This window comes from Struthio camelus, chromosome 1 (assembly GCF_040807025.1).
Source record: "Struthio camelus isolate bStrCam1 chromosome 1, bStrCam1.hap1, whole genome shotgun sequence".
NCBI lineage: Eukaryota > Metazoa > Chordata > Aves > Struthioniformes > Struthionidae > Struthio > Struthio camelus.
The window spans coordinates 157,367,103-157,393,898 of NC_090942.1; the positions used below are offsets into that span (position 1 = coordinate 157,367,103).

General features: G+C 55.5%; 2 protein-coding genes across 3 annotated transcripts; both read left to right on the top strand.

Moving 5' to 3' along the window:
- The first annotated feature begins 1,992 nt into the window (after positions 1–1,992).
- Positions 1,993–8,289, top strand: LOC138064430 (uncharacterized). Its single transcript, XM_068926975.1, has 12 exons — positions 1,993–2,117; positions 2,840–2,911; positions 3,346–3,417; positions 3,510–3,548; positions 4,296–4,367; positions 4,557–4,628; positions 5,544–5,615; positions 5,824–5,895; positions 6,403–6,474; positions 6,949–7,020; positions 7,552–7,699; positions 7,910–8,289. The coding sequence occupies exons 1-12, from the start codon at positions 2,000–2,002 to the stop codon at positions 8,265–8,267; spliced, it is 1,239 nt and encodes a 412-aa protein (XP_068783076.1). The 5' UTR covers positions 1,993–1,999; the 3' UTR covers positions 8,268–8,289.
- A 6,141-nt stretch (positions 8,290–14,430) lies between these two features.
- LOC138064433 (uncharacterized) lies at positions 14,431–22,917 on the top strand. Of its 2 annotated transcripts, XM_068926988.1 has the most exons (11): positions 14,431–14,549; positions 15,272–15,343; positions 15,776–15,847; positions 15,940–15,978; positions 18,925–18,996; positions 19,186–19,257; positions 20,173–20,244; positions 20,453–20,524; positions 21,032–21,103; positions 21,578–21,649; positions 22,538–22,917. In XM_068926988.1, the coding sequence occupies exons 1-11, from the start codon at positions 14,432–14,434 to the stop codon at positions 22,549–22,551; spliced, it is 747 nt and encodes a 248-aa protein (XP_068783089.1). In that variant the 5' UTR covers position 14,431; the 3' UTR covers positions 22,552–22,917. The 2 variants fall into 2 exon arrangements, 1 of the variants encoding a protein (XP_068783089.1); XR_011137680.1 differs by lacking the exons at positions 14,431–14,549; positions 15,272–15,343; positions 15,776–15,847; ... (5 more) ...; positions 21,032–21,103; positions 21,578–21,649 and adding an exon at positions 22,244–22,327 and having other exon boundaries at positions 22,538–22,675.
- Positions 22,918–26,796: the final 3,879 nt, after the last annotated feature.

Consider the following 26,796-nt stretch of genomic DNA (forward strand, 5'->3'; position numbering starts at 1 on the left):
GCGAGCAAAGTACCTCAGAGCAGAGGTACAGAGTGCAGCCTTTGACTCTGCACAGGAGGAGGCAACAAGCTCCTAGAAGACACAAGTACTGGGCCAGCGGCTGCATGTCCAGCCTTTCTTCCACAGCCACCTCCTTGCCATGGGATTCGCTGTTTTTCAACGCAGAACTGCCTCAGCCCTGACAGCTTGGTCACTGGCACTTCTCAGACTTCGCAGGGAGCCTGATATTGCAGGTCAGCCACGGAACAAGGGGCAGCCTTGAGAGGAGGAACGTGGGTGCCAGGGATGGGCCAGCCGGAGAGAAAAGCAGGTCCTGCTCTCGGTTGCGTGCTGGAGGAGGTCCTGCACGGAGGGCTCCCGGTAGCCTAAACAAAGAAGCCTTTCCTACGCACTTGTTGGCTTTGCTCTTGGCACGTGCTCCCCTCCCCCAGGATAACGCAATTTCTGGAAGTGCATTCAGGCTTCAGGAGGATGTGAAATTCCTGAAGAGCTGCAGCTCTCTACCACTAATGTGGACCCGAGGAGAGAGGTGATGGCAAACGTGGTGCTGCCTTGCTTATGAAAAAGAGCATGGTGCTGTTCTCTGCCAACACGTGCGCGCTCTTCTTCCTGACCTGTGGAGCAGAGGCAACGTTGCCGATTCCGACCTTGCGTTCAGCAGGAGCCACGGTCCAAGGGTAGCAGGAGTTGGCAGCACCGTAGCGGTGCAGGAAAGCTCTGCTGCAACTCACTGACGGGGCAGCTTCTCTTGCAAGAACTGTGGTGAGCAACGTGAGCGCTGCAGAGAGCCCGAGCTGCCAGACCCTCGACTGAGAATAGGTTTGGCAGACTGCGAGGCAGCCCTCCTGCACACCACCACTCGAAAGGAGCTGTGCAAAGCAGCACTCCCCAACTGCAACAACTGGCAAGCAAGAAACGTGGGTGTGTTCCCAGGCACTTGAAAGCAAGTGCTCAAACCTTCCCGTTTCTACCAGCCTGAAACCAATACCACGCTAGGGAAACAGTGCGGCGCTAGGTTTCCCGAGGAGCAGAGTCTCACGTAGGTCTCGCAGCAGAATTAATTCTTTCTTTAAATGACGGTGCAGCAAAGTAACAGCTGGAGCTGGGTGCCTCTGGGGAGGGACTCCGGACAAAGACATTTGGGGGTAATGAGACTCCTTACAGTCTCTTCCAGTCTTCTTTATCGAGTCAGCGGTCTCTGTCCCTTGGGTTCTGCATCTTATGCAAAGGTCAACCGTTACTTTAAGCACTAGTGCTAAGCTGGGCTAGAGGTAAGTTAGCCGCCTTTTCTGACGTCCCACGTGTCCCCCAAGAAGGAGCAGTGTGTAGAGAACGGAGGGTCACTTCCCGAGCTCTTGAGGAAGCCGGGAGGGAACTGTTTCTCCCAGGTCCCCCCCAGCTCTGAAGCACCAGGTTTGTCCAACCTCAGAAGGCAGCAGGATGTGTAAGGGGAAGCTGTGCGGGATATTTGCCTAATTCCTGCAGGTCTTTGCCAGAACAAGAAGGAAAAGGGATGTGTGAGTGTGTAACTCTGCGTAAGGATACATGCCAGCTAATAAAGTGAGCGCTGCAGGCAGGCGTGTTTGGTGTGTTGAAAGAGAGGGAAAGAAAGAGGGAGAGGCGGGAGCGGCGGGCAGAGAGGCGGGCTGGGAGCGCGGGGCGGCGGGGGCCGCCGCGGAGGGAGCGCGGGGCGCGGCGGGGGGGCGCGGCCCCCTGGGCCCCCGCGGAGGCGCGCGGAGGGCGGCCGTGAGCTCACAGAGAGCCCCGCGGTGCGTCGCGCTGCGTCGCGCTGCGCTGCGCTGCGCTGGGTCGGGTTGTGTTGGTTTGTGTTGCGGCGGGTGTGTTGGTCTGCGTGGTGGTGTGCTGAGTTGCTGGGGTTGTGTTGTGGTGCGCGCTGTGCTGTGGGGCTGTGTGCGCGGCGCGGCGCGGGCCCGGCAGCGGCGCTCGGCGCGCGTGGGCTCGAGGGCGCCGGCGGGGGCGGCTGGTGGCGGCGGGCAGCATGGTGCGAGCGCGGGCGGCGGCGGCGGCCGGGCGCCGCCTCCTGGTGCTCGTGGCCCTGCTGGCGGCCCTGCGCGCCCGGGAGAGCCGCGCTGCTCGGCGGGCAGCGCCGCGCGCAGGTAGGGCGGGCGGCGGCGGAGGCGGCGGCGGGGCGGCGGGGGCCGGGGGGCGGGAGGCGCCTGCGGGCTGCGGCCGGGGCGGCAGAGCCGGCGGCAGAGCCGGCGGCAGAGCCGGCAGCGAGCGGGCGGCCAGCGGCAGCGGCCCTGCAGCCGCGCCTGGCGCTGCGTGACGGCCGCTCTTCTGGCCCGCGTGGGCTCCCAGCGCTGCCTGGCGGCGAGGGCGATCCGGCTTCCTGGCCGCACGCCGCCTTGGAGCCTCGGGGAGCGGCTGGCGGTGAGTGGTCGCGGGCTGTCCCCGGGAAGACGAGGAGCACTGCTTCTCTCGCGCTGCTTCTGCCTTTGCCTGGCCGGGGGGCTCTTGCGCCCGCGCAGCGGGAACGAGCCTTCGTGTGCCCCGGAGCGGAGGGTTCCCTGTTCGTAGAGCTCCGGCGTCCTTGGTGCATCCCCCTTGCCCCTGGAGGGGAGGATGCCCCTGTTATTTTGTCCCGGGGGTCCTTTGGGGGGCTGTTGGGTAGCGCCTGGAGGGAGGATTTGGGGAGCTGCCAGGTGCCAGCCAACGAGTTCCCCCAGCCCTCCTGCCGCTGGGGGACTCTCGAGCCACGTGGGTGCCCCCCGTTCCCCTTCCGTTCCCTGCAGTTCCCTTCTGCGGAAGCATGTGGCAGCACATAATGAAAGCGTATAATGATTACATACATACATACATACATACATAATGATTACAGGTGTTCCTGCAGGCAGTGGCCTTGCAGCTCCTCAGCTGCATCCTGGTTTTGGACCTGTGTGGGATGCCAGTGGTAAGTAGTCAAGAAGCATTCACATCGTGGAACGAGCAGGTTTTTGCAAGGTGTTATTCCTGGGACATTTAACCGAGCGCGTCGTTGGCCAATGCTCAGGCACACAAAGGAGCAGAGTGGAACTCCGAAAGGCTTTGAGAGATCTGGGCTGGGTGTTTTGGCTCGCAAAGCGCTGTTGGCCAGTTCCACCGAGCCTGTGCTGCTTGCAGTGCCTGCTGCAAAGCCAGGGGGCAGGATGGGGTGGAGTTTACAGGTTTGGTGAGCGCCAAGGGCGTCCTTTCCCCCAGCAGCTCAACATGTGCATGAAGTGAATGAATGGCAGGGAGGGACAGGTGCTAGGGCGTAATTACACGTTCCCATCCCACACGACCATTCAGACCAGAAGGCTGTGCAAATATAAACCAAAAGCTGTTGCCATCTGTGTTTGGTTCCAGAAGTGGCCGAAGCTGATGGTTATCCAGCTTCTCATCTGGATCGCATTGTTGAGCCTCGGGGTCTTCCCAGGGGTACGTAGTCAACTCTTACTGACGTGAAAGAAGAAGAACTTCCTTTGTAATATTTTGTTGACGTGAAATGGTACCTACTATGTCCTCTTCAGGTCCTCTAAGGGCTTTTGAGCCGCGGGGGGACGCCAGGGGTAAGTTGTGAGCGCTTCTTTACTTTGAGAGCTGCCAGGTGCCAGGCAAAAGGTCATCTCTGCCCCTCCGCAGCTTTGAGCCTATTGACCTCCATATATGTCCCATGTCACGACATGCCCCCCCCGCCACTGACTACCATTGCTTTGTGAAGAAGTTGGTAGCTAAGCTTGTAAGGAAAGCGTGCCACCTATGTGTGGGCTTTCTGCCCTGCCTGTAGGCAATGGTTATCGATTTTCTCGGCCGTATCCTGTTCTCGAGGCTCGGGAGGATCCCCGGGGAAAGTGGTCCAGATTTATGCCCTTCACAGAAGAAGCTATTACATGTCAAAACTTTCCTGGTGTGGAGTGTAACTGAATAAGTCCTTGGCTGATCCTGAGACACACAGAAGAGCAGAGTGGGACTCAGGAGGCGTCCAGAGATCTTCCCCAGGGTGCTTTGGCTGGCAAAGCCCCTGTGCTGCTTCCAAAGCCTGCTGCAAAGCCAGCGAGCTTGCTGGAGTTGAGTTTAGAGCTTGTGTGAACTCCAGTGGGTCCTTTTCCCCGACAGCTCCATTCATGCTTACAGCTATACCCACATGGTGCCTGCGCGTGCACCCAGTACACGTTTGCAAGATGCTCACAAGCAGAAGGGCAAGACCAGTGCCTTAGTGTAATTCTAGGTTCCTCGTCATTCACAAGCACTCACGTCTGAAGAAGGCTGTTGAAGTATACATAACGGGAGCTGTTCCCGTCTGTGCTTGTTTCCAGATGTGGCTGTAGATGGTGGTTATCCAGCTTCTCAGCTGGATCCCAGTTTTGAACCTCAGGGTGATCGCACAGGTACGTCATGAATATTTACTTTCTTTGAGAGCTCCCATGTCACATACAAAGGGTCAGCCAGGTACCTCGCCAGCTTTAGATATGTAGACCTATCTGGGCGTCCCTTTGTCCCTTTCCACGTGCTGCCGTTGACTTGAAAATCTACGTTGCCCGCTAATAGGGACGTTTCTCATGTGTTTTTGATTACAGCTGCTTCCCTGCCGAGAGCTTATCCAGCTTCTCAGCTGGATGCCGTTGTTGAGCCTCGGGGTCGTCCCAGGGGTACGTAGTCAAGTTTTTCTTACCTGAAAGAAGAAGAACTTACTTTAGAATATTTTGTTGATGGGAAATTGTTCCTACTACTTTGCCTGGAGGTCATCTAAGGGCTTTTGAGCCGCAGGGGGATGCCCGGGGTAAGTTGTGAGCATTTCTTTACTTTGAGAGCTTTGAGGTGCCAGGCAAAAGATTGTGGGAACTCCAAGGTGTCCTTTCCCCCGGGAACGCCCACGCATGCTTAGATCTACACCCACGTGGTTCTTGTGCACGCACCCAGTACACGTTTGCAGGATGCTCACAAGCAGAAGGGCAAGACCAGTGCCTTAGTGTAATTCTAGGTTCCCGAGCACTCACGTCTGAAGAAGGCTGTTGAAGTATACATAACGGGAGCTGTTCCCGTCTGTGTTTGTTTCCAGATGTGGCTGTAGATGGTGGTTATCCAGCTTCTCAGCTGGATCCCAGTTTTGAACCTCTGAGGGGGGCCACAGGTCAGTAATCAAGATGTATTCTCTTCCTGGAATGAGCGTTTGTTTTAGTGTATTTTATTCCTGGGACATTCAACTGAATAAGTCCTTGGCCAATGCTCAGACACACAAAGGAGCAGAGTGGAACTCCAAAAGGCTTGAGAGATCTGTGCTGGGTGTTTTGGCTCGCAAAGCGCTGTTGGCCAGTTCCACCGAGCCTGTGCTGCTTGCAGTGCCTGCTGCAAAGCCAGGGGGCAGGATGGGGTGGAGTTTACAGGTTTGGTGAGCGCCAGGGCGTCCTTTCCCCCAGCAGCTCAACATGTGCATGAAGTGAATGAATGGCAGGGAGGGACAGGTGCTAGGGCGTAATTACACGTTCCCATCCCACACGACCATTCAGACCAGAAGGCGGTGAAAATATATACCAAAAGCTGTTGCCATCTGTGTTTGGTTCCAGAAGTGGCCGAAGCTGATGGTTATCCAGCTTCTCATCTGGATCGTGTTTTTGAGCCTCAGGGTCTTCCCGGAGGTACGTAGTCAACTCGTACTTAGGTAATAACCCCAAATGGTGCAAGTGCACGCACCCAGGAAGCGTTTGCAAGATGCTCACAAGCAGAAGGGCTAGACCAGTGCCTTAGTGTAATTCTATGTTCCCCGTCATTCACGAGCGCTCACATCTGAAGAAGGATACGGAAGTATACATAACGGGAGCTGTTCCCGTCTGTGTTTGGTTCCAGATGTGGCGGTAGGTGATGGAGGTTTCTCTTTTGATCTGGACTCCCGATTTGAGCGTCAGGGACATCCTGGAGGTGAGTAGTCAGCAGATGCTCCTTTGAAAGAATAAGCATGGCTTTCCTCAGTTTGTAGGGCCCTCCTGATGAAGGCAAGGTACACAGCACACATCCCGCGACTGAAGGGCAGAAGAACACCTAGGGGGAGCGCTGGTTCAGGCTTCCACTGGGCGGTGGGCTCCTGTGCAGGAGGAGCGTAAACGATCCCTTTTGTGGTGTGGTGCTGAGGGTTGCCTGTTTGTCAAGCTCTGGCTTCCTTGGTGTATGTTAGAGACCCCCCTGGAAGCGGGCACGGAGGGAGTGTGTGTTTGTGCTGGGGGTGCTTGGGGGGGGCTGTTGGATAGTGCCTGGAGGGAGGATGTGGAGAGCTGCCAGGTGCCAGCCAACAAGTTCCCCCAGCCTGCCCACCGCTGGGAGACTCTCGAGCTACGTGGGTGCCCCCCGTTCCCCTTCCATTCCCTGCAATTCCCTTCTGTGGAAGCATGTGGCAGCACGTAATGAAAACGTGTCTGTGTGTGATTCCAGGCGTTCCTGCAGGCAGTGGCCTTGCAGCTCCTCAGCTGCATCCCGTTTTTGAGCCTCAGGGGCATGCGAGTGGTAAGTAGTCAAGATGTATTCACTTCCTGGAACGAGCAGTATTTTATTCATGGGCCATGCAGCTGAAGTCCTTGGCCGAGGCTCATACCTGCAGAAGAACGGAGTGGCCTTGGGGAGGGCTTCAGAGATCTGCGCTGGGTGCTGTGCGTGGCAAAGCGGTGTTTGTCTGCTGCTCTAACCTTGTGCTTCTTCCAGTGCCTTGCACAAAGGCAGCAGGCTTGCTGGGTTGAGTTTAGAGCTTGTGTGAACTCCAGCGTGTCCTTTCCCCCGGCAGCTCCATTCATGCTTACATGTGCACCCGCGTGGTGCCCGTGCACGCACCCAGGAAGCGTTTGCAAGATGCTCACGAGCAGAAGGGCGAGACCAGTGCCTTAGTGTAATTCTGTGTTCCCTGCCATGCACGAGCACTCACAGCTGGAGAAGGATAGTGAAGTATACATAACGGGAGCTGTTCCCGTCTGTGTTTGGTTCCAGATGTGGCCGTAGATGGTGGCTATGCAGCTTCCCAGCCTGATGCCAGTTTTGAGTCTCTGGGGAATGCCACAGGTGAGTCGTGACTCTTTGTTTCCTGTGTCCGTAGCCAAAGGTCAGGCAGGCCCCTCTGCTGCTGTGCGAATCTAGACCTGTCTAGATCCAGGCAGGACAACATCCCTTTCCACGCAGCAGAGTTCCTTTCCAAACCCGTGTACCGCCACAGGCATTGTAACCTTTTCTCCTCCGTGTGTGATTCCAGATATCCCTGAAGGCCGTGCTTATCTTCATTTCCCTTGGACTTGTTTTAGTAGCTTTTCCATCTTTTGTTGCCCTCCTGGTGAAGCCAGGGTCCCCAGCACACATCCCCCCACTGAAGCCTAGAGGCACAGTTAGGGGTAGTGATGGTTCAGGCTTTCCCTGGCCAGGGGGCTCTTTTGTCCATGAGAAGCGTAAAAGAACGTTGTGGTCCGCCGGTGCCAAGACCCCACAATCAGCGACGGTACCACCATGGAATGTAAGATTTCCTGGGAATCCCAAACCCATAGTGAGATTGTCCAGGAGTGCAGAAGCCAATGACGTATGGAATTGTCTCCTTTCCTCCAGGTTTTGGTGGTGAGAAAGAGGCAAAGGCCGCACATCATAAAGACCTACCAAAGCACCACGTGGTCCTCACTGCCGTGGTCTCGAGTTCCGTATTGTTTGGGGTGGTGTTGACCTGTGTAGTTACTGTCCTGCTGAGGAGGAGAAAACAGTGAGTTATTCCTTTCCAACGTTGTTGCTCCTTTCTATCTTTTAGCAGTGAAGCAGGTGTAGTGATAGTATCGTGGAGTGCCTGGTTAGCTGTTGAGAGCACTCTGTTGAGATGTCTGCTGCAAGATATTTTTACCTGGGCTCTTCCTTCCTAGCAGTGAGTACTCTTTCCTGAAAGGCACTTTCCTGAAAGGCCTTCTCCTTGTTGCAGAAAACGGGCACTAGCTAATACTGCGGCTGCCTCCAACCCCGAAGAGCCACGACCAGAGGAAGGCAGAGGAAAATCAGGGAGAGAAAGGACAAAGGAGGAGCTGGCCATAAAAAATGAAAATCTCAACAACAGCTGGAGTCCGCTTGCGGTGAACTTTGCAGCACAGCTTGCCCAGTTATCTAAGGGCAGGAATGCAAATGGTTCGCTTCAGCCGAGATGCCAGAGCAGCTCAGATGGTGGTTATGGCTCTTGCTCGGCTGGCCGCGTTTCCCTGGACTCACCCCAGGCTCATCACTCCAAGTGTGTGTGTTTTCACTACCAACAGGGATATTGTACTTCGGATGAATATTCCGAATAGAATAATAAAAGTGGTGCGAGTCCTTGGCAGTTTTGGTCCTTTCCGTCTGGGTGTAGCGCACAGCGCTTGTGGCAGGGTTGGATGTGGGAGAGGAGCTGTCGGAGAGTGGCACTGCATCAAGGGATGCCCTCGGTCCCGGCATCAGTGTAGTTTCCCAGCTCAGGCTGTCCTTAACGACAAATGAACTCAAAGGCCCGGATCCTATGCGCTCTTTTTAAAGTGAGCCCAAGTTGACTCCGACCTTTCCAGAGGAGCACGGTAAAACAGTGGCCGACTCTGAAAACTCTTTTCACCCCTGTTGCCAGCTTCCAAGAGAGGGAAAGGAATGAAGTCCCTAGGAGGCTCCAGTATGAATGCCATGTCAAGGTGCAGCCCCGCCACCTGCAGTGTCCCTGGGGAAGCTCACACCGCCATGAGAAACCTGGTGAGGGAAGGGCATAGGACAGGAAAGGCAAGCGGTGAGATTTTAGGATGTTTGCAGGTGACCCAGCAACCCTTTGCCTCTGGCATAGGAAGAACCAGTTCCTCCACCTTCCCCGCATGTTCCTCAAGTCCTGCACGATTCGCTCTCCGCGCGGCACTAAGGGGCAGGCATTCAAGCGGCAGGCTCCTCTCACAAGGGTCAGCCAGCTCGGGACAAGGAAAACCACTCCCACAAGTGGCACGTCTCACAGGAAGATGTTCAGGCCCTGGGTCTCAAAGCACAACCCTCCCAAACATTCGGGATCGTTCCCCCGCCGGGCCCGAGGTGACAGGCAGGGAATGTTGCGGTGGCTCGTCAGAGGAACGAGAGGCAAGGCGAGGAAGGAGCTCAGCGTTAGGACACTTGTTGTCAAGGACAACAAGAAAGGCTTCTTCAAATGCATCAATAGCAAAAGGAAAGCTAGGGAAAAATTGGGCGCCCTGCTGAATGGGGCGGGTGCCCTGGTGACAAAGGATAGAGAGAAGGCAGAGTTACTGAATGCCTTCTTTGCATCAGCCTTTACTGCTAAGGCCAGCCCTCAGGAATGCCAGACCCTGGAGACAAGAGAGGAAGGCTGGAGAAAGGAGGACTTTCCCTTGGTTGAGGAGGATCGGGTTAGAGATCATTTGTCCAAACTTGACATCCACAAATCCATGGGCCCCGATGGGATGCACCCACGAGTGCTGAGGGAGCTGGCGGATGTTATCGCTAGGCCACTCCTCATCATCTTGGAAAGGTCCCGGAGCACAGGAGAGGTGCCTGAGGACTGGAAGAAAGCCAGTGTCACGCCAGTCTTCAAAAAGGGCAGGGAGGAGGAGCCAGGAAACTGCAGACCTGTCAGCCTGACCTCCATCCCGGGAAAGGTGGTGGAACAGCTCCTCCTGGAGGTCCTCACTAAGCATATGGAGGACGAGACGATGATCAGGAGTAGTCAGCATGGATTCATCAAAGGGGAATCACGCTTGACCAATCTGATAGCCTTCTAGGAGGGAATGACTGGCTGGGCAGATGAGGGCAGAGCAGTGGATGTTGTCTGCCTGGACTTCAGCAAGGCTTTTGACGCTGTCCCTGGAAGGGACTCCAGAGGTCCCTTCCACCCTTTATCCTCATAGATAAAGTCAGGAAGTGTGAGTTGGATGAGTGGACGGTGAGGTGGATTGATGGCAGAGCAACTGGCTGGATGGCAGAGCTCAGAGGGTCATGGTCAGTGGCGCAGTCTAGTTGGAGGCCTGTAGCTAGCGGTGTCCCCCAGGGGTCAGTCCTGGGTCCAGTCTTGTTCAATGTATTCCTCAACGACCTGGATGAAGGGACAGAGCGCACCCTCAGCAAGTTTGCTGAGGATACTAAACTGGGAGGAGTGGCTGACACACCAGGGGGCTGTGCTGCCAGTCAGAGGGACCTGGACAGGCTGGAGAGTTGGAGGGCTACAAAGATGATTAGGGGACTGGAGCATCTCTCGTATGAAGAAAGGCTGAGACAGCTGGGCCTGTTCAGCCTGGAGACGAGAAGGCTGAGGGGGGATCTCATCAATGTATACAAATATCTACAGGGAGGGTGTTAAGAGGATGGGACCAGGCTCTTCTCCGTGCTGCTCAGCGACAGGGCAAGAGGCAATGGACACAAATTGAAATACAGGAAGTTCCATCTGAACCTGAGGAGAAACTTCTTTCCTGGGAGGGTGTCTGAGCACTGGCACAGGTTGCCCAGAGAGGTTGTGGAGTCTCCTTTGCTGGAGATATTCAGAAGCCCGCCTAGATGTGATCCTGTGCAATGTGCTCTAGACCACCTTGCTCGGGCAGGGCAGTTGGACTAGATGATCTCCAGAGGTCCCTTCCACCCTTGGCCATTATGTGATTCTGTGACACATTCCCAGGCCTCCCCAATCACATAAGCCAAGGCCTATTTCTGCCCCGGACTCCTGGAGAGACAAGGGAAAAGCCCACCTCCTCGCGGGCTGCTCTGAGAAACGCCCCGCGTGCCACCATTTCTCAAGCAGAGGCTCTAACACACAAACTCCCACCTCCAGGCAACCTAGAGAGCGTGGCCAGGGGAAGGGCAACTTGCAATGCCTCGCACATGCCAGTGCCCGTGGTTTTCGGACTTCAAAGCTGCACTATTGCCCCACCAGGAACTGAGGAGCAAAAGCAAGCCTCACGCCCAGCCCTGGGCTCCCCAGCGAAACAGCAAGTAGCACGCAGCACTCCCTCTTCGCTTCTGGGGCCTTGCAGAGGCACCTTGCGTTATTTCAGCCGGAGGAGGAGGTATGGATCAGCACAAGTAGCTGCATAAGCCTTAGCTAACACAGAGCATGTCCTAGATGAAGGGCCTCAGCCACCACCAGCCCCTTACATCTTTAGTGTAATTCCTGCTGCGATCCCCCCAAATCGCAGCAGCACCTACACACTTTAAGGACTGCCTTGGGCCTCCAGGCAGACGGGCCCATGTGGCCAGAGCACACTGCTCGGTGCTAATGGGAAAGCGGCAGCGTGCCCCTGCCTCTTCAGGGAACGGCAGCTGCAGTCTCCAAGCCTCCAAAATAAGCATGCGTTCAGCCGTGACCTGGGGCTGCGCGATCACGCAGCCAGCACCTCCAGGCCTCGTTAGCCCCTGAAAGAGGCTAGCCCTTTGGCCTGGCGAGTGTGCTGTGCTCAGGGGCACCGCCAGGAGAAGAGCCTGGAAGTCGGGTTGTCTGGGCACTGCTGGATTTGTTTTGGCCCCAAAGGTAACAAAACCTTCAGCTGGAACTGTTCGTTTGACTTCTGCTCGTGCTTTCGGCCCAACAAACGGCTTATGCTAGGGCCTGATGTACATTTGGAGCAGTGCCGTTAGGCTAGAGCGAGAGCAAAAGATTGATTTACACAGTACCTAGTCCTGTAAACTGGAGAGATGCAAACGAACTCAGGCACAGAACGAGCTGTGACGAACTTGTCGGCCAGGGGTGACGTCTGTGCAGTGTTTCTGGCAGGTGGATTCTCTAGGGACACATGGCATCACATAACAGCTCCCTCAGGCAACAGGCCCAAAGGCTCCCTCTGGAGCTGTCTTTTTCTAAACGGAATTGCGGAGGGGAGGTAAAGTCACAAGCACATATTGTCAGCAAGACCGAGAACTGCTGGACGATTGCCTGAATGAGAAAGAAAAACCCAAGAGATACCTGAGAACACGTCCGATGTGTTTCACACGGGGATGCGAGGTGCTACATAAGCCTGGCCAAGAGGCAGTGAGAACACACGAAAAGGCAAGCACAAGCACTTATGCCTACATGTTAGCAACAGAGTTACACTGTAGTCTGGCTTTTTGCAAAAACTCAGAAGCTTCATTATGCCTTTCAACTGCTACCATACACACTTCAGTGTCTCCAGCAGAGCCAGCTCAGCCTTTCAAGCAGAGCAGCCCCCTTGCCTGGCCAACACTCTCCGGCCTGTCCCAGGGCTCCCGCGCTGGGGGCTGCAGGGCAACTGCCCCGGCACCACTGCCCCGGCCCTCCCAGGCCAGCCCCACAAGACTTGGGAGACCACGCAGGCCCCGAGCCATGCAAACAGCACACCTGGAGCCAGAGAGGCGCTTCCTGGGACAGGGAAATGACAGTAAAGTACATGCCATTTCCCAGAAACAGCAAGGAAACCTAGTCACTCGGTGAAGTCCCACAGACCAGCCCTGGCAATCGGAGCAGACTCAACAAGAGCCTGTCTCCCAGCGACCTCCAGAGGCAAAGGAGCGAGCAAAGTACCTCAGAGCAGAGGTACAGAGTGCAGCCTTTGACTCTGCACAGGAGGAGGCAACAAGCTCCTAGAAGACACAAGTACTGGGCCAGCGGCTGCATGTCCAGCCTTTCTTCCACAGCCACCTCCTTGCCATGGGATTCGCTGTTTTTCAACGCAGAACTGCCTCAGCCCTGACAGCTTGGTCACTGGCACTTCTCAGACTTCGCAGGGAGCCTGATATTGCAGGTCAGCCACGGAACAAGGGGCAGCCTTGAGAGGAGGAACGTGGGTGCCAGGGATGGGCCAGCCGGAGAGAAAAGCAGGTCCTGCTCTCGGTTGCGTGCTGGAGGAGGTCCTGCACGGAGGGCTCCCGGTAGCCTAAACAAAGAAGCCTTTCCTACGCACTTGTTGGCTTTGCTCTTGGCACGTGCTCCCCTCCCCCAGGATAACGCAATTTCTGGAAGTGCATTCAGGCTTCAGGAGGATGCGAAATTCCTGAAGAGCTGCAGCTCTCTACCACTAATGTGGACCCGAGGAGAGAGGTGATGGCAAACGTGGTGCTGCCTTGCTTATGAAAAAGAGCATGGTGCTGTTCTCTGCCAACACGTGCGCGCTCTTCTTCCTGACCTGTGGAGCAGAGGCAACGTTGCCGATTCCGACCTTGCATTCAGCAGGAGCCACGGTCCAAGGGTAGCAGGAGTTGGCAGCACCGTAGCGGTGCAGGAAAGCTCTGCTGCAACTCACTGACGGGGCAGCTTCTCTTGCAAGAACTGTGGTGAGCAACGTGAGCGCTGCAGAAAGCCCGAGCTGCCAGACCCTCGACTGAGAATAGGTTTGGCAGACTGCGAGGCAGCCCTCCTGCACACCACCACTCGAAAGGAGCTGTGCAAAGCAGCACTCCCCAACTGCAACAACTGGCAAGCAAGAAACGTGGGTGTGTTCCCAGGCACTTGAAAGCAAGTGCTCAAACCTTCCCGTTTCTACCAGCCTGAAACCAATACCACGCTAGGGAAACAGTGCGGCGCTAGGTTTCCCGAGGAGCAGAGTCTCACGTAGGTCTCGCAGCAGAATTAATTCTTTCTTTAAATGACGGTGCAGCAAAGTAACAGCTGGAGCTGGGTGCCTCTGGGGAGGGACTCCGGACAAAGACATTTGGGGGTAATGAGACTCCTTACAGTCTCTTCCAGTCGTCTTTATCGAGTCAGCGGTCTCTGTCCCTTGGGTTCTGCATCTTATGCAAAGGTCAACCGTTACTTTAAGCACTAGTGCTAAGCTGGGCTAGAGGTAAGTTAGCCGCCTTTTCTGACGTCCCACGTGTCCCCCAAGAAGGAGCAGTGTGTAGAGAACGGAGGGTCACTTCCCGAGCTCTTGAGGAAGCCGGGAGGGAACTGTTTCTCCCAGGTCCCCCCCAGCTCTGAAGCACCAGGTTTGTCCAACCTCAGAAGGCAGCAGGATGTGTAAGGGGAAGCTGTGCGGGATATTTGCCTAATTCCTGCAGGTCTTTGCCAGAACAAGAAGGAAAAGGGATGTGTGAGTGTGTAACTCTGCGTAAGGATACATGCCAGCTAATAAAGTGAGCGCTGCAGGCAGGCGTGTTTGGTGTGTTGAAAGAGAGGGAAAGAAAGAGGGAGAGGCGGGAGCGGCGGGCAGAGAGGCGGGCTGGGAGCGCGGGGCGGCGGGGGCCGCCGCGGAGGGAGCGCGGGGCGCGGCGGGGGGGCGCGGCCCCCTGGGCCCCCGCGGAGGCGCGCGGAGGGCGGCCGTGAGCTCACAGAGAGCCCCGCGGTGCGTCGCGCTGCGCTGCGCTGGGTCGGGTTGTGTTGGTTTGTGTTGCGGCGGGTGTGTTGGTCTGCGTGGTGGTGTGCTGAGTTGCTGGGGTTGTGTTGTGGTGCGCGCTGTGCTGTGGGGCTGTGTGCGCGGCGCGGCGCGGGCCCGGCAGCGGCGCTCGGCGCGCGTGGGCTCGAGGGCGCCGGCGGGGGCGGCTGGTGGCGGCGGGCAGCATGGTGCGAGCGCGGGCGGCGGCGGCGGCCGGGCGCCGCCTCCTGGTGCTCGTGGCCCTGCTGGCGGCCCTGCGCGCCCGGGAGAGCCGCGCTGCTCGGCGGGCAGCGCCGCGCGCAGGTAGGGCGGGCGGCGGCGGAGGCGGCGGCGGGGCGGCGGGGGCCGGGGGGCGGGAGGCGCCTGCGGGCTGCGGCCGGGGCGGCAGAGCCGGCGGCAGAGCCGGCGGCAGAGCCGGCAGCGAGCGGGCGGCCAGCGGCAGCGGCCCTGCAGCCGCGCCTGGCGCTGCGTGACGGCCGCTCTTCTGGCCCGCGTGGGCTCCCAGCGCTGCCTGGCGGCGAGGGCGATCCGGCTTCCTGGCCGCACGCCGCCTTGGAGCCTCGGGGAGCGGCTGGCGGTGAGTGGTCGCGGGCTGTCCCCGGGAAGACGAGGAGCACTGCTTCTCTCGCGCTGCTTCTGCCTTTGCCTGGCCGGGGGGCTCTTGCGCCCGCGCAGCGGGAACGAGCCTTCGTGTGCCCCGGAGCGGAGGGTTCCCTGTTCGTAGAGCTCCGGCGTCCTTGGTGCATCCCCCTTGCCCCTGGAGGGGAGGATGCCCCTGTTATTTTGTCCCGGGGGTCCTTTGGGGGGCTGTTGGGTAGCGCCTGGAGGGAGGATTTGGGGAGCTGCCAGGTGCCAGCCAACGAGTTCCCCCAGCCCTCCTGCCGCTGGGGGACTCTCGAGCCACGTGGGTGCCCCCCGTTCCCCTTCCGTTCCCTGCAGTTCCCTTCTGCGGAAGCATGTGGCAGCACATAATGAAAGCGTATAATGATTACATACATACATACATACATACATAATGATTACAGGTGTTCCTGCAGGCAGTGGCCTTGCAGCTCCTCAGCTGGATCCTGGTTTTGGACCTGTGTGGGATGCCAGTGGTAAGTAGTCAAGAAGCATTCACATCGTGGAACGAGCAGGTTTTTGCAAGATGTTATTCCTGGGACATTTAACCGAGCGCGTCGTTGGCCAATGCTCAGGCACACAAAGGAGCAGAGTGGAACTCCGAAAGGCTTGAGAGATCTGTGCTGGGTGTTTTGGCTCGCAAAGCGCTGTTGGCCAGTTCCACCGAGCCTGTGCTGCTTGCAGTGCCTGCTGCAAAGCCAGGGGGCAGGATGGGGTGGAGTTTACAGGTTTGGTGAGCGCCAGGGCGTCCTTTCCCCCAGCAGCTCAACATGTGCATGAAGTGAATGAATGGCAGGGAGGGACAGGTGCTAGGGCGTAATTACACGTTCCCATCCCACACGACCATTCAGACCAGAAGGCTGTGCAAATATAAACCAAAAGCTGTTGCCATCTGTGTTTGGTTCCAGAAGTGGCCGAAGCTGATGGTTATCCAGCTTCTCATCTGGATCGCATTGTTGAGCCTCGGGGTCTTCCCAGGGGTACGTAGTCCACTCTTACTGACGTGAAAGAAGAAGAACTTCCTTTGTAATATTTTGTTGACGTGAAATGGTACCTACTATGTCCTCTTCAGGTCCTCTAAGGGCTTTTGAGCCGCGGGGGGACGCCAGGGGTAAGTTGTGAGCGCTTCTTTACTTTGAGAGCTGCCAGGTGCCAGGCAAAAGGTCATCTCTGCCCCTCCGCAGCTTTGAGCCTATTGACCTCCATATATGTCCCATGTCACGACATGCCCCCCCCGCCACTGACTACCATTGCTTTGTGAAGAAGTTGGTAGCTAAGCTTGTAAGGAAAGCGTGCCACCTATGTGTGGGCTTTCTGCCCTGCCTGTAGGCAATGGTTATCGATTTTCTCGGCCGTATCCTGTTCTCGAGGCTCGGGAGGATCCCCGGGGAAAGTGGTCCAGATTTATGCCCTTCACAGAAGAAGCTATTACATGTCAAAACTTTCCTGGTGTGGAGTGTAACTGAATAAGTCCTTGGCTGATCCTGAGACACACAGAAGAGCAGAGTGGGACTCAGGAGGCGTCCAGAGATCTTCCCCAGGGTGCTTTGGCTGGCAAAGCCCCTGTGCTGCTTCCAAAGCCTGCTGCAAAGCCAGCGAGCTTGCTGGAGTTGAGTTTAGAGCTTGTGTGAACTCCAGTGGGTCCTTTTCCCCGACAGCTCCATTCATGCTTACAGCTATACCCACATGGTGCCTGCGCGTGCACCCAGTACACGTTTGCAAGATGCTCACAAGCAGAAGGGCAAGACCAGTGCCTTAGTGTAATTCTAGGTTCCTCGTCATTCACAAGCACTCACGTCTGAAGAAGGCTGTTGAAGTATACATAACGGGAGCTGTTCCCGTCTGTGCTTGTTTCCAGATGTGGCTGTAGATGGTGGTTATCCAGCTTCTCAGCTGGATCCCAGTTTTGAACCTCAGGGTGATCGCACAGGTACGTCATGAATATTTACTTTCTTTGAGAGCTCCCATGTCACATACAAAGGGTCAGCCAGGTACCTCGCCAGCTTTAGATATGTAGACCTATCTGGGCGTCCCTTTGTCCCTTTCCACGTGCTGCCGTTGACTTGAAAATCTACGTTGCCCGCTAATAGGGACGTTTCTCATGTGTTTTTGATTACAGCTGCTTCCCTGCAGAGAGCTTATCCAGCTTCTCAGCTGGATGCCGTTGTTGAGCCTCGGGGTCGTCCCAGGGGTACGTAGTCAAGTTTTTCTTACCTGAAAGAAGAAGAACTTACTTTAGAATATTTTGTTGATGGGAAATTGTTCCTACTACTTTGCCTGGAGGTCATCTAAGGGCTTTTGAGCCGCAGGGGGATGCCCGGGGTAAGTTGTGAGCATTTCTTTACTTTGAGAGCTTTGAGGTGCCAGGCAAAAGATTGTGGGAACTCCAAGGTGTCCTTTCCCCCGGGAACGCCCACGCATGCTTAGATCTACACCCACGTGGTTCTTGTGCACGCACCCAGTACACGTTTGCAGGATGCTCACAAGCAGAAGGGCAAGACCAGTGCCTTAGTGTAATTCTAGGTTCCCGAGCACTCACGTCTGAAGAAGGCTGTTGAAGTATACATAACGGGAGCTGTTCCCGTCTGTGTTTGTTTCCAGATGTGGCTGTAGATGGTGGTTATCCAGCTTCTCAGCTGGATCCCAGTTTTGAACCTCTGAGGGGGGCCACAGGTCAGTAATCAAGATGTATTCTCTTCCTGGAATGAGCGTTTGTTTTAGTGTATTTTATTCCTGGGACATTCAACTGAATAAGTCCTTGGCCAATGCTCAGACACACAAAGGAGCAGAGTGGAACTCCAAAAGGCTTTGAGAGATCTGGGCTGGGTGTTTTGGCTCGCAAAGCGCTGTTGGCCAGTTCCACCGAGCCTGTGCTGCTTGCAGTGCCTGCTGCAAAGCCAGGGGGCAGGATGGGGTGGAGTTTACAGGTTTGGTGAGCGCCAGGGCGTCCTTTCCCCCAGCAGCTCAACATGTGCATGAAGTGAATGAATGGCAGGGAGGGACAGGTGCTAGGGCGTAATTACACGTTCCCATCCCACACGACCATTCAGACCAGAAGGCTGTGCAAATATAAACCAAAAGCTGTTGCCATCTGTGTTTGGTTCCAGAAGTGGCCGAAGCTGATGGTTATCCAGCTTCTCATCTGGATCGCATTGTTGAGCCTCGGGGTCTTCCCAGGGGTACGTAGTCCACTCTTACTGACGTGAAAGAAGAAGAACTTCCTTTGTAATATTTTGTTGACGTGAAATGGTACCTACTATGTCCTCTTCAGGTCCTCTAAGGGCTTTTGAGCCGCGGGGGGACGCCAGGGGTAAGTTGTGAGCGCTTCTTTACTTTGAGAGCTGCCAGGTGCCAGGCAAAAGGTCATCTCTGCCCCTCCGCAGCTTTGAGCCTATTGACCTCCATATATGTCCCATGTCACGACATGCCCCCCCCGCCACTGACTACCATTGCTTTGTGAAGAAGTTGGTAGCTAAGCTTGTAAGGAAAGCGTGCCACCTATGTGTGGGCTTTCTGCCCTGCCTGTAGGCAATGGTTATCGATTTTCTCGGCCGTATCCTGTTCTCGAGGCTCGGGAGGATCCCCGGGGAAAGTGGTCCAGATTTATGCCCTTCACAGAAGAAGCTATTACATGTCAAAACTTTCCTGGTGTGGAGTGTAACTGAATAAGTCCTTGGCTGATCCTGAGACACACAGAAGAGCAGAGTGGGACTCAGGAGGCGTCCAGAGATCTTCCCCAGGGTGCTTTGGCTGGCAAAGCCCCTGTGCTGCTTCCAAAGCCTGCTGCAAAGCCAGCGAGCTTGCTGGAGTTGAGTTTAGAGCTTGTGTGAACTCCAGTGGGTCCTTTTCCCCGACAGCTCCATTCATGCTTACAGCTATACCCACATGGTGCCTGCGCGTGCACCCAGTACACGTTTGCAAGATGCTCACAAGCAGAAGGGCAAGACCAGTGCCTTAGTGTAATTCTAGGTTCCTCGTCATTCACAAGCACTCACGTCTGAAGAAGGCTGTTGAAGTATACATAACGGGAGCTGTTCCCGTCTGTGCTTGTTTCCAGATGTGGCTGTAGATGGTGGTTATCCAGCTTCTCAGCTGGATCCCAGTTTTGAACCTCAGGGTGATCGCACAGGTACGTCATGAATATTTACTTTCTTTGAGAGCTTCCATGTCACATACAAAGGGTCAGCCAGGTACCTCGCCAGCTTTAGATATGTAGACCTATCTGGGCGTCCCTTTGTCCCTTTCCACGTGCTGCCGTTGACTTGAAAATCTACGTTGCCCGCTAATAGGGACGTTTCTCATGTGTTTTTGATTACAGCTGCTTCCCTGCAGAGAGCTTATCCAGCTTCTCAGCTGGATGCCGTTGTTGAGCCTCGGGGTCGTCCCAGGGGTACGTAGTCAAGTTTTTCTTACCTGAAAGAAGAAGAACTTACTTTAGAATATTTTGTTGATGGGAAATTGTTCCTACTACTTTGCCTGGAGGTCATCTAAGGGCTTTTGAGCCGCAGGGGGATGCCCGGGGTAAGTTGTGAGCATTTCTTTACTTTGAGAGCTTTGAGGTGCCAGGCAAAAGATTGTGGGAACTCCAAGGTGTCCTTTCCCCCGGGAACGCCCACGCATGCTTAGATCTACACCCACGTGGTTCTTGTGCACGCACCCAGTACACGTTTGCAGGATGCTCACAAGCAGAAGGGCAAGACCAGTGCCTTAGTGTAATTCTAGGTTCCCGAGCACTCACGTCTGAAGAAGGCTGTTGAAGTATACATAACGGGAGCTGTTCCCGTCTGTGTTTGTTTCCAGATGTGGCTGTAGATGGTGGTTATCCAGCTTCTCAGCTGGATCCCAGTTTTGAACCTCTGAGGGGGGCCACAGGTCAGTAATCAAGATGTATTCTCTTCCTGGAATGAGCGTTTGTTTTAGTGTATTTTATTCCTGGGACATTCAACTGAATAAGTCCTTGGCCAATGCTCAGGCACACAAAGGAGCAGAGTGGAACTCCGAAAGGCTTGAGAGATCTGGGCTGGGTGTTTTGGCTCGCAAAGCGCTGTTGGCCAGTTCCACCGAGCCTGTGCTGCTTGCAGTGCCTGCTGCAAAGCCAGGGGGCAGGATGGGGTGGAGTTTACAGGTTTGGTGAGCGCCAGGGCGTCCTTTCCCCCAGCAGCTCAACATGTGCATGAAGTGAATGAATGGCAGGGAGGGACAGGTGCTAGGGTGTAATTACACGTTCCCATCCCACACGACCATTCAGACCAGAAGGCTGTGCAAATATATACCAAAAGCTGTTGCCATCTGTGTTTGGTTCCAGAAGTGGCCGAAGCTGATGGTTATCCAGCTTCTCATCTGGATCGTGTTTTTGAGCCTCAGGGTCTTCCCGGAGGTACGTAGTCAACTCGTACTTAGGTAATAACCCCAAATGGTGCAAGTGCATGCACCCAGGAAGCGTTTGCAAGATGCTCACAAGCAGAAGGGCTAGACCAGTGCCTTAGTGTAATTCTATGTTCCCCGTCATTCACGAGCGCTCACATCTGAAGAAGGATACGGAAGTATACATAACGGGAGCTGTTCCCGTCTGTGTTTGGTTCCAGATGTGGCGGTAGGTGATGGAGGTTTCTCTTTTGATCTGGACTCCCGATTTGAGCGTCAGGGACATCCTGGAGGTGAGTAGTCAGCAGATGCTCCTTTGAAAGAATAAGCATGGCTTTCCTCAGTTTGTAGGGCCCTCCTGATGAAGGCAAGGTACACAGCACACATCCCGCGACTGAAGGGCAGAAGAACACCTAGGGGGAGCGCTGGTTCAGGCTTCCACTGGGCGGTGGGCTCCTGTGCAGGAGGAGCGTAAACGATCCCTTTTGTGGTGTGGTGCTGAGGGTTGCCTGTTTGTCAAGCTCTGGCTTCCTTGGTGTATGTTAGAGACCCCCCTGGAAGCGGGCACGGAGGGAGTGTGTGTTTGTGCTGGGGGTGCTTGGGGGGGGCTGTTGGATAGTGCCTGGAGGGAGGATGTGGAGAGCTGCCAGGTGCCAGCCAACAAGTTCCCCCAGCCTGCCCACCGCTGGGAGACTCTCGAGCTACGTGGGTGCCCCCCGTTCCCCTTCCATTCCCTGCAATTCCCTTCTGTGGAAGCATGTGGCAGCACGTAATGAAAACGTGTCTGTGTGTGATTCCAGGCGTTCCTGCAGGCAGTGGCCTTGCAGCTCCTCAGCTGCATCCCGTTTTTGAGCCTCAGGGGCATGCGAGTGGTAAGTAGTCAAGATGTATTCACTTCCTGGAACGAGCAGTATTTTATTCATGGGCCATGCAGCTGAAGTCCTTGGCCGAGGCTCATACCTGCAGAAGAACGGAGTGGCCTTGGGGAGGGCTTCAGAGATCTGCGCTGGGTGCTGTGCGTGGCAAAGCGGTGTTTGTCTGCTGCTCTAACCTTGTGCTTCTTCCAGTGCCTTGCACAAAGGCAGCAGGCTTGCTGGGTTGAGTTTAGAGCTTGTGTGAACTCCAGCGTGTCCTTTCCCCCGGCAGCTCCATTCATGCTTACATGTGCACCCGCGTGGTGCCCGTGCACGCACCCAGGAAGCGTTTGCAAGATGCTCACGAGCAGAAGGGCGAGACCAGTGCCTTAGTGTAATTCTGTGTTCCCTGCCATGCACGAGCACTCACAGCTGGAGAAGGATAGTGAAGTATACATAACGGGAGCTGTTCCCGTCTGTGTTTGGTTCCAGATGTGGCCGTAGATGGTGGCTATGCAGCTTCCCAGCCTGATGCCAGTTTTGAGTCTCTGGGGAATGCCACAGGTGAGTCGTGACTCTTTGTTTCCTGTGTCCGTAGCCAAAGGTCAGGCAGGCCCCTCTGCTGCTGTGCGAATCTAGACCTGTCTAGATCCAGGCAGGACAACATCCCTTTCCACGCAGCAGAGTTCCTTTCCAAACCCGTGTACCGCCACAGGCATTGTAACCTTTTCTCCTCCGTGTGTGATTCCAGATATCCCTGAAGGCCGTGCTTATCTTCATTTCCCTTGGACTTGTTTTAGTAGCTTTTCCATCTTTTGTTGCCCTCCTGGTGAAGCCAGGGTCCCCAGCACACATCCCCCCACTGAAGCCTAGAGGCACAGTTAGGGGTAGTGATGGTTCAGGCTTTCCCTGGCCAGGGGGCTCTTTTGTCCATGAGAAGCGTAAAAGAACGTGTGGTCCGCCGGTGCCAAGACCCCACAATCAGCGACGGTACCACCATGGAATGTAAGATTTCCTGGGAATCCCAAACCCATAGTGAGATTGTCCAGGAGTGCAGAAGCCAGTGACGTATGGAATTGTCTCCTTTCCTCCAGGTTTTGGTGGTGAGAAAGAGGCAAAGGCCGCACATCATAAAGACCTAGAAAAGCACCGCTTGACCTTCACTGCCGTGGTCTCGAGTTCCGTATTGTTTGGGGTGGTGTTGACCTGTGTAGTTACTGTCCTGCTGAGGAGGAGAAAACAGTGAGTTATTCCTTTCCAACGTTGTTGCTCCTTTCTATCTTTTAGCAGTGAAGCAGGTGTAGTGATAGTATCGTGGAGTGCCTGGTTAGCTGTTGAGAGCACTCTGTTGAGATGTCTGCTGCAAGATATTTTTACCTGGGCTCTTCCTTCCTAGCAGTGAGTACTCTTTCCTGAAAGGCACTTTCCTGAAAGGCCTTCTCCTTGTTGCAGAAAACGGGCACTAGCTAATACTGCGGCTGCCTCCAACCCCGAAGAGCCACGACCAGAGGAAGGCAGAGGAAAATCAGGGAGAGAAAGGACAAAGGAGGAGCTGGCCATAAAAAATGAAAATCTCAACAACAGCTGGAGTCCGCTTGCGGTGAACTTTGCAGCACAGCTTGCCCAGTTATCTAAGGGCAGGAATGCAAATGGTTCGCTTCAGCCGAGATGCCAGAGCAGCTCAGATGGTGGTTATGGCTCTTGCTCGGCTGGCCGCGTTTCCCTGGACTCACCCCAGGCTCATCACTCCAAGTGTGTGTGTTTTCACTACCAACAGGGATATTGTACTTCGGATGAATATTCCGAATAGAATAATAAAAGTGGTGCGAGTCCTTGGCAGTTTTGGTCCTTTCCGTCTGGGTGTAGCGCACAGCGCTTGTGGCAGGGTTGGATGTGGGAGAGGAGCTGTCGGAGAGTGGCACTGCATCAAGGGATGCCCTCGGTCCCGGCATCAGTGTAGTTTCCCAGCTCAGGCTGTCCTGAACGACAAATGAACTCAAAGGCCCGGATCCTATGCGCTCTTTTTAAAGTGAGCCCAAGTTGACTCCGACCTTTCCAGAGGAGCACGGTAAAACAGTGGCCGACTCTGAAAACTCTTTTCACCCCTGTTGCCAGCTTCCAAGAGAGGGAAAGGAATGAAGTCCCTAGGAGGCTCCAGTATGAATGCCATGTCAAGGTGCAGCCCCGCCACCTGCAGTGTCCCTGGGGAAGCTCACACCGCCATGAGAAACCTGGTGAGGGAAGGGCATAGGACAGGAAAGGCAAGCGGTGAGATTTTAGGATGTTTGCAGGTGACCCAGCAACCCTTTGCCTCTGGCATAGGAAGAACCAGCTCCTCCACCTTCCCCGCATGTTCCTCAAGTCCTGCACGATTCGCTCTCCGCGCGGCACTAAGGGGCAGGCATTCAAGCGGCAGGCTCCTCTCACAAGGGTCAGCCAGCTCGGGACAAGGAAAACCACTCCCACAAGTGGCACGTCTCACAGGAAGATGTTCAGGCCCTGGGTCTCAAAGCACAACCCTCCCAAACATTCAGGATCGTTCCCCCGCCGGGCCCGAGGTGACAGGCAGGGAATGTTGCGGTGGCTCGTCAGAGGAACGAGAGGCAAGGCGAGGAAGGAGCTCAGCGTTAGGACACTTGTTGTCAAGGACAACAAGAAAGGCTTCTCCAAATGCATCAATAGCAAAAGGAAAGCTAGGGAAAAATTGGGCGCCCTGCTGAATGGGGCGGGTGCCCTGGTGACAAAGGATAGAGAGAAGGCAGAGTTACTGAATGCCTTCTTTGCATCAGCCTTTACTGCTAAGGCCAGCCCTCAGGAATGCCAGACCCTGGAGACAAGAGAGGAAGGCTGGAGAAAGGAGGACTTTCCCTTGGTTGAGGAGGATCGGGTTAGAGATCATTTGTCCAAACTTGACATCCACAAATCCATGGGCCCTGATGGGATGCACCCACGAGTGCTGAGGGAGCTGGCGGATGTTATCGCCAAGCCTCATCATCTTGGAAAGGTCCCGGAGCACAGGAGAGGTGCCTGAGGACTGGAAGAAAGCCAGTGTCACGCCAGTCTTCAAAAAGGGCAAGGAGGAGGAGCCAGGAAACTGCAGACCTGTCAGCCTGACCTCCATCCCGGGAAAGGTGGTGGAACAGCTCCTCCTGGAGGTCCTCACTAAGCATATGGAGGACGAGACGATGATCAAGAGTAGTCAGCATGGATTCATCAAAGGGGAATCACGCTTGACCAATCTGATAGCCTTCTAGGAGGGAATGACTGGCTGGGCAGATGAGGGCAGAGCAGTGGATGTTGTCTGCCTGGACTTCAGCAAGGCTTTTGACGCTGTCCCTGGAAGGGACTCCAGAGGTCCCTTCCACCCTTTATCCTCATAGATAAAGTCAGGAAGTGTGAGTTGGATGAGTGGACGGTGAGGTGGATTGAGAACTGGCTGGATGGCAGAGCTCAGAGGGTCATGGTCAGTGGCGCAGTCTAGTTGGAGGCCTGTAGCTAGCGGTGTCCCCCAGGGGTCAGTCCTGGGTCCAGTCTTGTTCAATGTATTCCTCAACGACCTGGATGAAGGGACAGAGCGCACCCTCAGCAAGTTTGCTGAGGATACTAAACTGGGAGGAGTGGCTGACACACCAGGGGGCTGTGCTGCCAGTCAGAGGGACCTGGACAGGCTGGAGAGTTGGAGGGCTACAAAGATGATTAGGGGACTGGAGCATCTCTCGTATGAAGAAAGGCTGAGACAGCTGGGCCAGAGTGACAGAGCACTGGCACAGGTTGCCCAGAGAGGTTGTGGAGTCTCCTTTGCTGGAGATATTCAGAAGCCCGCCTAGATGTGATCCTGTGCAATGTGCTCTAGACCACCTTGCTCGGGCAGGGCAGTTGGACTAGATGATCTCCAGAGGTCCCTTCCACCCTTGGCCATTATGTGATTCTGTGACACATTCCCAGGCCTCCCCAATCACATAAGCCAAGGCCTATTTCTGCCCCGGACTCCTGGAGAGACAAGGGAAAAGCCCACCTCCTCGCGGGCTGCTCTGAGAAACGCCCCGCGTGCCACCGTTTCTCAAGCAGAGGCTCTAACACACAAACTCCCACCTCCAGGCAACCTAGAGAGCGTGGCCAGGGGAAGGGCAACTTGCAATGCCTCGCACATGCCAGTGCCCGTGGTTTTCGGACTTCAAAGCTGCACTATTGCCCCACCAGGAACTGAGGAGCAAAAGCAAGCCTCACGCCCAGCCCTGGGCTCCCCAGCGAAACAGCAAGTAGCACGCAGCACTCCCTCTTCGCTTCTGGGGCCTTGCAGAGGCACCTTGCGTTATTTCAGCCGGAGGAGGAGGTATGGATCAGCACAAGTAGCTGCATAAGCCTTAGCTAACACAGAGCATGTCCTAGATGAAGGGCCTCAGCCACCACCAGCCCCTTACATCTTTAGTGTAATTCCTGCTGCGATCCCCCCAAATCGCAGCAGCACCTACACACTTTAAGGACTGCCTTGGGCCTCCAGGCAGACGGGCCCATGTGGCCAGAGCACACTGCTCGGTGCTAATGGGAAAGCGGCAGCGTGCCCCTGCCTCTTCAGGGAACGGCAGCTGCAGTCTCCAAGCCTCCAAAATAAGCATGCGTTCAGCCGTGACCTGGGGCTGCGCGATCACGCAGCCAGCACCTCCAGGCCTCGTTAGCCCCTGAAAGAGGCTAGCCCTTTGGCCTGGCGAGTGTGCTGTGCTCAGGGGCACCGCCAGGAGAAGAGCCTGGAAGTCGGGTTGTCTGGGCACTGCTGGATTTGTTTTGGCCCCAAAGGTAACAAAACCTTCAGCTGGAACTGTTCGTTTGACTTCTGCTCGTGCTTTCGGCCCAACAAACGGCTTATGCTAGGGCCTGATGTACATTTGGAGCAGTGCCGTTAGGCTAGAGCGAGAGCAAAAGATTGATTTACACAGTACCTAGTCCTGTAAACTGGAGAGATGCAAACGAACTCAGGCACAGAACGAGCTGTGACGAACTTGTCGGCCAGGGGTGACGTCTGTGCAGTGTTTCTGGCAGGTGGATTCTCTAGGGACACATGGCATCACATAACAGCTCCCTCAGGCAACAGGCCCAAAGGCTCCCTCTGGAGCTGTCTTTTTCTAAACGGAATTGCGGAGGGGAGGTAAAGTCACAAGCACATATTGCCAGCAAGACCGAGAACTGCTGGACGATTGCCTGAATGAGAAAGAAAAACCCAAGAGATACCTGAGAACACGTCCGATGTGTTTCACACGGGGATGCGAGGTGCTACATAAGCCTGGCCAAGAGGCAGTGAGAACACACGAAAAGGCAAGCACAAGCACTTATGCCTACATGTTAGCAACAGAGTTACACTGTAGTCTGGCTTTTTGCAAAAACTCAGAAGCTTCATTATGCCTTTCAACTGCTACCATACACACTTCAGTGTCTCCAGCAGAGCCAGCTCAGCCTTTCAAGCAGAGCAGCCCCCTTGCCTGGCCAACACTCTCCGGCCTGTCCCAGGGCTCCCGCGCTGGGGGCTGCAGGGCAACTGCCCCGGCACCACTGCCCCGGCCCTCCCAGGCCAGCCCCACAAGACTTGGGAGACCACGCAGGCCCCGAGCCATGCAAACAGCACACCTGGAGCCAGAGAGGCGCTTCCTGGGACAGGGAAATGACAGTAAAGTACATGCCATTTCCCAGAAACAGCAAGGAAACCTAGTCACTCGGTG

What these genes read in the sequence shown, in the direction of transcription:
- LOC138064430 (XM_068926975.1), top strand. Translation starts at nt 2,000, where the DNA reads ATGGTGCGAGCGCGGGCGGCGGCGGCGGCCGGGCGCCGCCTCCTGGTG. An exon ending in GCCTCGGGGTCTTCCCAGGG is followed by an intron (nt 3,418 to 3,509) that starts GTACGTAGTCAA and finishes TGTCCTCTTCAG; the next exon opens with GTCCTCTAAGGGCTTTTGAG. An exon ending in GCCGCGGGGGGACGCCAGGG is followed by an intron (nt 3,549 to 4,295) that starts GTAAGTTGTGAG and finishes GCTTGTTTCCAG; the next exon opens with ATGTGGCTGTAGATGGTGGT.
- LOC138064433 (XM_068926988.1), top strand. Translation starts at nt 14,432, where the DNA reads ATGGTGCGAGCGCGGGCGGCGGCGGCGGCCGGGCGCCGCCTCCTGGTG. An exon ending in ACCTGTGTGGGATGCCAGTG is followed by an intron (nt 15,344 to 15,775) that starts GTAAGTAGTCAA and finishes GTTTGGTTCCAG; the next exon opens with AAGTGGCCGAAGCTGATGGT. An exon ending in GCCTCAGGGGCATGCGAGTG is followed by an intron (nt 21,104 to 21,577) that starts GTAAGTAGTCAA and finishes GTTTGGTTCCAG; the next exon opens with ATGTGGCCGTAGATGGTGGC.